The 12,329-nt window shown below is 43.5% G+C and overlaps 1 protein-coding gene across 4 annotated transcripts in view; it reads left to right on the forward strand.

Moving 5' to 3' along the window:
• LOC125454397 (solute carrier family 35 member F5-like) overlaps positions 1–12,329 on the forward strand; it is a 104,587-nt gene that overhangs the window by 63,212 nt on the left and 29,046 nt on the right. For all 4 annotated transcript variants that reach the window (XR_007247984.2, XM_048535108.2, XM_048535109.2 and 1 more), the window contains one exon: positions 11,759–11,918. Coding sequence is in view for 3 of the 4 variants with exons in the window: in XM_048535108.2 (XP_048391065.1) it covers positions 11,759–11,918 (160 nt within the window). In the remaining variant the exon portion in view is untranslated. The remainder of the gene's footprint in view (positions 1–11,758; positions 11,919–12,329) is intronic.

Here is a 12,329-nt window from a genome sequence, read left to right on the forward strand (position 1 = left end):
ACAGCTAGTACTTAAGGAAGTAAGACCATAAGACAAGTAGGCCATTCAGCTCCTCGAGTCTGCTGTATTACTCAGTGAAATCAAGCTGATCAGATAATCCAGAATTCCACTTTCCTGCCGTTTTCCCCCATAATCCTTGTTTCCTTTACTTATTTAAAAATCTGTCTCATCCTTGAATATACATAATGACTGTGTCTGAACAACTGTCTGCTGTAGAGAATTCCACAGATTTACAATGTCCTGAGAGAAAAAAAGTTCCTCTTCATCAGTGTCTTAAATGTGCACAACATTATTCTGAGAGTCCTAGATTGTCCCTCAAGGGGAAACAATATTTCTGTATCTACCCTTTCAAGTCCCATAAGAATCTTGTGTTTCAATATGGTCATTTTTCATTCTTCTATATTCCAACAAGTGTAGACCCAATCTACTCAACATCTCCTCCAAAAGACACTCTTTCCATGACAACTTTTGACTAAGTGAACTTACTTTGAACTGACTCCAATGCTTAGATAAGAGAGCCAAAACTATGTTCCAGCAGTAGTCTGAATCATGTGTTATATAGTTTATATAACATATAGTTATATAGTGTTATAAAGCACCCTCCTTTTTTACTCCATTCCCTTTGAAATAAAGGCCAACATTCCATTTCCCTTGCTTGCTTGCTTACTGAACTTAGATGCCAGCTTTTTGTGATTCATGGACAATGACTCCCAAATCCTTCTGTTTTGTAGTTTTCTGCAGTGTTTGTCCATTTAAATAAAATTCATCTCCTCTATTCTTCCTACTAAAATGTATAATCTCACACTTTTCCACATAATATTCCATCTGCCAAGCTCTTTCCCACTCACCCAATCTGTCTGTATCTCTCTGCAGATTCCTCTCATCGTCATTAGCACTTGCCCACTATTTTTGTGGCATCCACAAAATTGACTATAGCACATTTACTTGCATCACCCAAGCCGTTAATATATATGGTAATTAATTGTGATCCCAGCGCTGATCTGTCGGTCCCACCACTAGTTGCAAGTTGTCATCTTGAAAATGCTTTAATTATTATCCCAGCTCGAAGACAGTAAAGACTGCAGATGCTGGAAGCCAGAGTCAATAGATGTAAAGCTGGAAAAGCACAGCAGAAAAGCGTACCGTGAATCACAGCATCCGAGAAGCAGGAAAGTCAATATTTCAGGCCAAAGCCCTTTGTTAGGACTGGGGACGGGAGGGGACCCCAGAAGTAAAGAGAGGGAGGGAAGTGAAGCTGGGGGAAGAGTAGGTAGAATTGTGATAGGTGGTTGCAGGTAGGAGATTCTTGTGATTGCCCAGTGGGAATGGTGGAGTGGATGGATGAATCAGAAGGTGGACAAGTTAGGTCAGGTCAGGGAGGTGAGGATGAGCCGGAGGGTTGGACATGGGATAAAGCTGGGGTGAAGGGATTTTGAAGCTGGTGAAGTGAATATTGAGGCCATTGGGCTGTAAGCTCCCAAGGCAAAATATCAGATGTTGTTCTCCATTTTACATTTGACTTCATTCTAGTAGTGGAGGAAGCCAAGGATGGGCATGTCGCCAGGGGAGTGGGAAGGAAATTAAAATAGATGGCAACCGGAAGGTCAGGTTGGTTGGTGTGTACAGAACACAGATGTTTCACGAAGCAGCCCTGGAGTCTGCCTTTGCTCCCTCAAGGACCCGTTCGCAGAAACAACCCACCAAACAACCCAACTTTCCAGTTGCCACCCATTTTAATTTCCCCACCCACTGGCTGGTGACATGTCCACCCTTGGCTACCTCCTCGGTCAAAGTGAGGCCAAGCATAAACTGGAGGAGCAACACCTCATATTTTGTCTTGGAAACTTACAGCCCAATGGCCTCAATATTGGCTTCACCAGCTTCAAAATCCATCCACCATCATCCTTAACCCATGTCTAGCCGTTCCTGTCCTCCTGGTCTCCCTGACCTGACCTAACCTGTCCACGCTAATCTGCTCCATCCTTCCCAATGAGCAATCACAATAAACTACCTCCAAACACCTATCACCATCCCACCTACCCTTTCACCACCCCCAATCCCCTCCCTCTATTTACGTTCAGGTTCCCCCCAAGTCTTGAAGAAGGGTTTCAGCCCGTGAAGAAGGGCTTCAGCCCGATAAGTTAACTTGCCTGTTCCTTGGATGCCATTTGACCTGCTGTGCTATTCCAGCACTTATCCCAACTCTCTCTGTCTTCTATTATTTAACCAATCTTTTATCCAAGTTAATATGCGACCTCCAATACCAGCACTATCGGTCTATTAGAACATAGAACATACATAGAACATTACAGCACAGTTAGGCCCTTCGGCCCTCGATGTTGTGCCGACCTGTCATTACCAATCTCAAGCCCATCTAAACTACACTATTCCAAGTACGTCCATATGCTTATCCAATGACGACTTAAATGTACCTAAAGTTGGCGAATCTACTACCGTTGCAGGCAAAGCGTTCCATTCCCTTACTACTCTCTGAGTAAAGAAACTACCTCTGACATCTGTCCGATATCTTTCAGCCCTCAATTTAAAACTATGCCCCCTCATGCTCGCCATCACCATCCTAGGAAAAAGGCTCTCCCTATCCACCCTATCTAACCCTCTGATTATTTTATATATTTCAATTAAATCACCTCTCAACCTTCTCTCTAATGAAAACAGCCTCAAGTCCCTCAGCCTTTCCTCGTAAGACCTTCCCTCCATACCAGGCAACATCCTAGTAAATCTCCTCTGCACCCTTTCCAAAGCTTCCACATCCTTCTTATAATGTGGTGACCAGAACTGTACACAATACTCCAAGTACGGCCGCACCAGAGTTTTGTACAGCTGCAGCATAACCTCTTGGCTCCAGAACTCGATCCCTCTATTAATAAAAGCTAAAACACTGTATGCCTTCTTAACAGCCCTGTCAACCTGCGTGGCAACTTTCAAGGATCTGTGTACATAGACACTGAGATCTCTCTGCTCGTCTACACTACTAAGAATCTGACCATTAGCGTAGTACTTTGCCTTCTGGTTACTCCTACCAAAGTGCATCACCTCACACTTGTCTGCATTAAACTCCATTTGCCACCTCTCAGCCCAGCTCTGCAGCTTATCTATGTCTGTCTGCAACCTACAGCATTCTTCGTCACTATCCACGATTCAAGTGTCGTCTGCAAATTTACTAACCCATCCTTCTGCGCCCTTATCTAGGTCATCTATAAAAAATGACAAACAGCAGTGGACCCAACACCGACCCTTGCGGTACACCACTAGTAACTGGCCTCCAGGATGAACATTTCCCATCAACTACCACCCTCTGTCATCTTTCAGCAAGCCAGTTTCCGATCCAAACTGCTATATCTTCCACAATTTCATTCCTCTGCATTTTGTACAATAGCCTACTGTGGGGAACCTTATCGAACGCCTTGCTGAAATCCATATACACCACATCAACCGGCTTACTCTCATCTACCTGTTTGGCCACCTTCTCAAAGAACTCAATAAGGTTTGTGAGGCATGACCTTCCCTTCATAAAACCATGCTGACTATCCCTAATCAATTTATTCTTTTATAGATGATTATAAATCCTATCCGTTATAACCTTTTCCAACACTTTACCGACAACTGAGGTAAGGCTCACTGGTCTATAATTACCAGGGTTGTCTCTACTCCCCTTTTTGAACAGGGGAACCACATTCGCTATCCTCCAGTCGTCTGGCACTATTCCTGTAGACAATGACGAGTTAAAGATCAATGCCAAAGACTCGGCAATCTCCTCCCTGGCTTCCCAGAGGATCCTAGGATAAATGCCATCCGGCCCAGGGGACTTATCTATCTTCACCCTCTGATGGATTTCTAATACCTCTTCCTTGTGAACCTCAATCCCACCTAGTCTAGTAACCTGTATCTCAGTATTCTCCTCGACAACATTGTCGTTTTGTAGAGTGAATACTGTTGAAAAATATTCATTTAGTGCTTCCCCTATCTCATCTGACTCCACACACAACTTACCACTACTACCCTTGATTGGGCCTAATCTTACTTTCGTCATTCTTTTATTCCTTAAATACCTATAGAAAGCCTTAGGGTTTACCCTGATCCTATCCGCCAACAACTTCTCGTGTGTCCTCCTGGCTCCTCTTTCCTGGCTACCTCGTAGCCCTCACGCACATCAACTGCGCCTTCACATCTCATCCTAACATAAGCCGCCTTCTTCCTCTTGACCAGAGATTCCACCTCCTTCGTAAACCACGGCTCTTGCGCTCTGCAGCTTCCTCCCTGCCTGACAGGTACACACTTATCTGGGACACACAGGAGCTTTTCCTTGAATAAGCTCCACATTTCCAATGGTCCCATCCCCTGCAGTTTCCTTCCCCATCCTATGCTCCCTAAATATTCTTTTGAACCAATACAGTCATTAATTGTGTTTCAGAGATAGCAGGAAGTGCAGATGCTGGAGAATCTGACATAACAAGATGTAGATCTGGATGAACACAGCAGGCCAAGCAGTATCAAAGGATTTGGAAGGCTGTTGTTTCAGGCCTAGACCCTTCTTCAGAAATGGCTGACGTTTCGGGCCTAGACCCTTCTACAGAAAATTTTGAAGAAGGGTCCAGGCCTGAAACATCAGCCTTCCTGCTCCTGTGATGCTGCTTGGCCTGCTGTGTTCATCCAGCTCTACACCTTGTTGTCTCAGTCGTTGTTCTGTCTGTTAGCTCAGCTTGGACCAATTTTTGTGAGAGGCTTACATGTCTAAAGAAATTGTTATATTATTGCAACGTTATGAATCAGATATGACTTCTTCAAAACAGGCAAAGAGTTGGTTAGATTTAATTGCAAAAGGATTCAAATATAAGAGAAGAGAAATCTTACTACAATAAGTGCCATTGGTGGTGTGACTCCCGGAGTTCTTTGTGCAATTTTTGTTTCTTTTCTGAAAGAAGAATGTGTTTTCATTGAGGACGTGCCATGATAAATCAGTAGACTGGTTCCTGGAATAAGAGAATTGTCCTCAGGTGAGGTTGAATAGACCAGGCCCCTCTTCCCTATAAGTATGAGTTGTTTTAATTGAAACAAATAAAATTTCTATGGATAATAAAGTGTGAAGCTGGATGAACACAGCAGGCCAAGCAGCATCTCAGGAGCACAAAAGCTGACATTTCGGGCCTAGACCCTTCATCAGAGAGCCTTTATGGAGCTTGAGAGGAATGATACTAAACAAATGTTTCCCCTATCTAGTGAATCTAGCTGTGAGAAATGTTTTCACTCAAGGAGATGTGTATCTTTGAAATTCCCTACTTTAGACAGTGATGGATAATCAGGCATTGAGAATATTCAGAACTGACGCTAAATGAATTTTGGGAATTAAAGATGGGATGGGAATTAAAAGATATAAGGATGGAGCAGTTAAGCTAGAAGATCAGCCATGATTTTGTTGAGTGACGCAACAGTCTTGAAGAGGCTAAAAAACCTACTCAAACTTCTATTTCTTTTGTTCTTATGTTTTTTGCTGCTCCAGCTTATAGCTACTCTTGCCAGGAGATCTGCTGTCATGATACGCCTTGCATGTCTGTGTTTCCCCCATCCTGTCGTAAGCACTGGATCGTGCCTCTGCCCACTCTGTGACGTTTTTGTATTTTTAAGTATTTTCACTACATATACATTGGTACTGAGACTTGATGTAACACCTCCAATGATGGGAGACTAACTGCAAAGGTAATAGGCACTACAAAGTGAACTCCTTCTCATAGGAGGAAAAAGAAAATTTAAGATATTGTGGTCTCAGTACTAAAAATGCAAAGTCATAAATTTATATAGGTTACTTAATAACTATCTTTAGACAATATTTGAAATTAGAAAGTTTTTCCCTAAATAGGTTACCAAGAGAGTAGTTAACACTGTAAGCTGGAAAACTTAATAGTAACTAAATTATTAATCAAGCATATAGATAGTTATCTGGTCCATTCAAAGATAATGTTCCCTAAGCTGCAGGGTGCATTGAAGTATCATGTCAAGGGATGGAAACAGAAGTGAATAATTTAAAATGATCTTGAATCTCACTAATGTTATTGTCGTGCTGCAATAAGCCCATTTATTTGGAGGTGGATGATAAAACTGGGGCAAGAGTCTTAAAATCACGCTGTCTCAGGTTGAGTGGAATCTACAATGAAAAAAGTATGCATGCTTTTGGAGTAAATAACTTTGATACAATTGATTTTTGTAATTGAATTAATGGGATTTTTGGATCACAAAGATCTCTAAATATGAAATGTAAAGAAATCATTTAACTCCTCTTAAGAATAGAATTGTGTGTGTATATGCACATTATTTATAATGCACATAACTTTAGAAAGAGCTGCATTTTAGTTCTTTTCATGTTGCAGGTTAACACAGCATTATTATCTTAGCTACAAAATTTACTACACTGATAATCATGGAATAATGAAGCACCCTGTTTGGCATAAGACCACTTAGAATTACCTGTTTTTTGTTAGAAGTAGAATTCAGAAGTATACTTGAAATGAATAATGGTCTTGTACAGCAATTAGAAATTAAACAATTTAGATGACTAATTAATTGTGGATTAACATTTTTAGATCTTTGAAAAATATTTAGTTATGGAGTCAGAGATGTACATCATGGAAGCTCACCCTTCGGCCCAACCAGTCCATGCTGAACATAATCCCAGACTAAACTAGTCCCACCTGCCAGCTGCTGGCCCATATCCCTCCAAACTTTTCCTATTCATTGTATCTATCCAAATGTCTTTTAAACGTTGTAATTGTACTCATATTCACCACTTCCTCAGGCAATTCATTCCACACATGAACCACCCTCTGTGTAAAAAGTTTGCCTTACAGTTGTCTTGTGTGCTGCTTGTCCGTCCTACAGAGTACATTGAATAAGGTCAACAGGAAATGAACTATTCTTGCTGATTATGAGACAAATCAATTTAAATTTGCATCAGTGTTAATGGGAACTGCAGATGCTGGAGAATCCAAGATAACGAAGTGTGGAGCTGGATGAACACAACAGGCCAAGCAGCATCTCAGGAGCACAAAAGCTGACGTTTCGGGCCTAGACCCTTCATCAGAGAGGGGGATGGGGAGAGGGAACTGGAATAAATAGGGAGAGAGGGGGAGGCGGACCGAAGATGGAGAGAAAACAAGGTAGGTAGAGAGGAGAGTATAGGTGAGGAGGTAGGGAGGGGATAGGTCAGTCCAGGGAGGATGGACAGGTCAAGGAGGCGGGATGAGGTGGTAGGTAGGAAATGGAGGTGCGGCTTGAGGTGGGAGGAACGGATGGGTGAGAGGAAGAACAGGTTAGGGAAGCAGAGACAGGCTGGGCTGGTTTTGTGATGCACTGATGAAAGGGGAGATTTTGAAGCTTGTGAAGTCCACATTGATACCATTGGGCTGCAGGGTTCCCAAGCAGAATATGAGTTGCTGTTCCTGCAACCTTCGGGTGGCATCATTGTGGCACTGCAGGAGGCCCATCATGGACATGTCATCTGAGGAATGGGAGGGGGAGTTGAAATGGTTCACGACTGGGAGGTGCAGTTGTTTGTTGCGAACCGAGCGGAGGTGTTCTGCAAAGCGGTCCCCAAGCCTCCGCTTGGTTTCCCCAATGTGGAGGAAGCCACACCGGGTGCAATGGATACAATATACCACATTGGCAGATGTGCAGGTGAACATCTGCTTGATATGGAAGGTCATCTTGGAGCCTGGGATGGGGTTGAGGGAGGAGGTGAGGGGGCAAATCTAGCACTTCCTGCAGTTGCAGGGGAAGGTGCCGGGTGTGGTGGGGTTGGAGGGGAGTGTGGAGCGGACAAGGGAGTCGCGGAGAGAGTGGTCTCTCCGAAAAGCAGACAAGGGTGGGGATGGAAAAATAGCTTTGGTGGTGGGGTCGGATTGTAGATGGCGTAAGTGTCGGAGGATGATACGTTGTCTCCGGAAGTTGGTGGGGTGGTATGTGAGAACGAGGGGAATACTCTGGGGCGGTTGTGGCGGGGGCGGGGTGTGAGGGGTGAGTTGCGAGAAATGCGGGAGACGCGCTCAAGGGCGTTCTCGACCACTGCGGGGGGGAAAGTTGCGGTCCTTGAAGAACGTGGACAACTGGGATGTGCAGGAGTGGAATGCCTCATCCTGGGACCAGATGCGGCGGAGGAGGAGGAATTGGGAATAGGGGATTGAATTTTTGCAGGAGGGTGGGTGGGAAGAGGTGTATTCTAGGTCGCTGTGGGAGTCAGTGGGCTTGAAATGGATATCCGGTTACGTGGAACATTCCCTCTTCCGCACCTGCACAGGCCCCAAACCCCACCTCTTCCTCTGTTACATTGATGACTGTATCGGCGCCGCCTTTTGCTCCCCAGAGGAGCTCAAACAGTTCATCCACTTTACCAACACCTTCCACCCCAACCCCAAGTTCACCTGGGCCATCTCCAACACATCCCTCACCTTCCTGGACCTCTCAGCCTCCATCTCAGGTAACCAGCTAGAAACTCATGCCCATTTCAAGCCCACTGACTCCCACAGCTACCTAGAATACACCTCCTCCCACCCACCCTCCTGCAAAAATTCCATCCCCTATTCCCAATTCCTCCGCCTCCGCCACATCTGCTTCCAGGATGAGGCATTCCACTCCTGCACATCCCAGATGTCCACATTCTTCAAGGACCACAACTTTTCCCCCCTGCAGTGGTCGAGAATGCCCTTGACCGCCTCTCCCGCAACACATCCCTCACACCCCGCCCCCGCCACAACTGCCCCCAGAGGATCCCCTTCATTCTCACATACCACCCCACCAACCTCCGGATACAACGTATCATCCTCCGACACTTCCGCCATCTACAATCCGACCCTGCCACCCAAGCTACTTTTCCATCCCCACCCTTGTCTGCCTTCCAGAGAAACCACTCTCTTCGCGACTCCCTTGTCCTAGGACAAGCCAAACAGAGACACGCACGAGAATTCCTAGAAACATGGCATGCCAACCGGAACTCCATCAAAAAACGCATTGATTTTAGCTAATCTACCACCCCCTGAGAAAAAGAACAGGGAATGACATCACCAACGCAGGAAATGACATCACCAACCCAAGGAAACCTAACCAGATAAATAGAAAGTGGGACAGAACACCAGCGCTTCGTCGGAGGCTCACTGATGATGTTACCTAGAATGGTGACGAAACGTCTGAAAACTAACCTTGCAGCTCAGGGAGCAAACTCACATCCAGAACTCCCTTGTCCGCTCCACACTCCCCTCCAACCCCACCAGACCCGGCACCTTCCCCTGCAACCGCAGGAAGTGCTACACTTGCCCCCACACCACCTCCCTCAGCCCCATCCCAGGCCCCAAGATGACCTTCCATATCAAGCAGATGTTCACCTGCACATCTGCCAATGTGGTATATTGTATCCATTGCACCCGGTGTGGCTTCCCCCACATTGGGAAAACCAAGCGGAGGCTTGGGGACCGCTTTGCAGAACACCTCCGCTAGGTTCGCAACAAACAACTACACATCCCAGTCGCGAACCATTTTAACTCCCCCTCCCATTCCTCAGATGACATGCCCATCATGGACCACCTGCAGTGCCGCAATGATGCCACACGAAGGTTGCAGGAACAGCAACTGGTATTCCGCTTGGGAACCCTGCAGCCCAATGTGGACTTCACAAGCTTCAAAATCTCCCCTTCCCCCACTGCATCCCAAAACCAGCCCACAGCTCGTCCCCGCCTCCCTAACCTGTTCTTCCTCTCACCTATTCCCTCGTCCCACCTCAAGCCGCACTTCCATTTCCTACCTACCACCTCATCCCGCCTCCTTGACCTGTCCATCTTCCCTGGACTGACCTATCCCCTCCCTACCTCCTCACCTATACTCTCCTCTCTACCTGTCTTGTTTTCTCTCCATCTTTGATCCGCCTCCCCCTCTCTTCCTATTTATTCCAATTCCCTCTCCCCATCCCCCTCTCTGATGAAGTGTCTCGGCCCAAAACGTCAGCTTTTGTGCTCCTGAGATGCTGCTTGGCCTGCTGTGTTCATCCAGCTCCACACTTTGTTATCTTAAATTTGCATCATGTGGGTTTCTATTCAATCAAAGGAAGCATGCAGAAAATAAGTACATCTTTTACATAATTACAGTTGTGCCAATTTTGTACGAGCCAGTATGAAGACTTTGATCAGTACCTCTTCACAAATATCTGTTTTGCTTTATTAAACTACAATTGGCTATTGAAATGACCTCAAGAACATGAAATTACAACTTTATGTACAAGAGAACCTACTTTGTTTTATTTTCCTCTATGTTTTATTTTCCTCTATTGAGAGATGACTATTTTAGTTTGTGGCACTTGTATTCTAAGAATCTTATCAAACTAGTCCAGTGACTTTCCCCAATCTCCCTGCTTTTCCAAAATGCATAGGTTCAATCAGAAGATTCTTTTCTGTTTGTGCAATAAACTGCTGTACTGAAACAGTGTTCTGTTGATGTATTATAATCTTTTCCTGCCATATATAAATTAAGTCTCGACAATGAAAGCAATAATATGCTTCACTGCATTCTTTATGCAGGATTGCTACTAAACTCCATTTTCCAATTTCATACTAGCTAGATTTGATTTGGAAGAAAGTGCTTTTCTATTAGCATAACCTATAATCCGTCTTAGACTATACTAATCCTCATTTCTTGCATTCACGCTATTTTTGATAAGAACAGTTTTTTTAATTTGAGTCCCACCTTATGTTTTCTTCTTCAGAAACTTCTTATATTATAGAATTAATAATGCAGATAAACTTATTAGAGATTGTAAAAATTTCCATTGCTTCATGTGACATTGCTTTCATTTAAAAGAAAACTAAATTTAAAAACATTCTTTTTCTAGTTTCCACAAGTGTTTAGCCAACGCCACATGGGATGCCTGTGTAGTGATAAGATCCATGAAATTAAAAGGGTTTCACATGGGCATGCATTATCTTACAAGTCAATTTTCATAAGTTCCATCAGATACGACTTAAGAAAAATTTGAAATATTTGAAACATGGCAAAATCAGTATGTTTTCGAAATGGAGTATTTTGTTCAGATTCAAATTTTAGCACCTGGAATTCATCATTCTTGGAATGTTTCTCTGATAGTTCAAAATGGATGTTTGAACTCATTGGGCCTGTAACAAATCTTTGTTATCTAATGTATAATTATTACACAGATGAAAAACCATGAATCTTGAGCATCCATACCAATGTGCTGTGCTTGAAAGGACCACCTGTAAAAAGGGACAGCAGTATTATTTTATATTTGAGATGTGGGTGTCCCTGATAAGTGGACATTTGTTGTCTGTCTCTAATTGCCCTTGAACTGAGGGTTTACGGGGCAGTTAAGAGCCAACCATGTTGCTGTGGGTCTGGAGTTACATGTAAGCCAGACCAAGTAAGACCAGCAATTATCCTTCTCAGTAGAATAATCGATTTGAAATATTTGCACACATCCCAGCTTTACTCTTCCCCAGTGAAAATTGAAGCAGCGCTAAATTTCTCAAAGGCTGAATAAAGCCATCCTTGCTCCTATACACGGAACATACTCCCCTCAGGCACAGCTCAACACTGACCATAGGATCATTGGCTTTACACTTTGAGATGTAAAGTCTGACGGATACTGTAACTTATTAAAAGGAGTAATGAGTATATTTTAAAACCACTTGTTGGCTAGTTTCTGTTTTAAGTATTACTTTGTATTTCACTTCTTTTCGTTTTCCATTTTTAGGGTTCGTGGGATTATTTAATCTCCTCCTGCTGTGGCCTGGGTTTTTCTTACTTCATTATACGGGATTTGAGGCTTTTGAATTTCCAACCAAAACTGTTTGGATGTACATCCTTATTAATGGACTTATAGGAACAGTGCTTTCTGAATTTCTCTGGTTGTGGTATGATTATGATATAATTTATTATTGGAATGTAAGTTTTAAAGGAAAACCATAGGTTACATATACAAACTGTCAAGTTGCTAATCTACTAATTGCTCAAATATTTTCAAACAGCCAGAATAAAAGTTCACGTTAAAACAAAATATTGTTTCTCCAAGATGATCACTGTTTGTAATCTGCTAAACTCCTTGTTGGTGTAGATATTGTGCAATGAAGAACTGCATATCTGCACTATTTAACATCTCCTAATTAGCCTCATTGTCCCTTCTGTTTCTGTTTCATCCAACCCCAACCAGAATGTATGAAGAAGTCTAAGTTTGCCCTTTTGTGACCTGAATTTTTCAGCAACTGTCCAAATCTCTCAAATTCCTTTTGATGTTAACAAATAGATAATTGCTTTTTGATTTGCAA

This window comes from Stegostoma tigrinum, chromosome 7, assembly GCF_030684315.1.
Source record: "Stegostoma tigrinum isolate sSteTig4 chromosome 7, sSteTig4.hap1, whole genome shotgun sequence".
Classification (NCBI taxonomy): domain Eukaryota; kingdom Metazoa; phylum Chordata; class Chondrichthyes; order Orectolobiformes; family Stegostomatidae; genus Stegostoma; species Stegostoma tigrinum.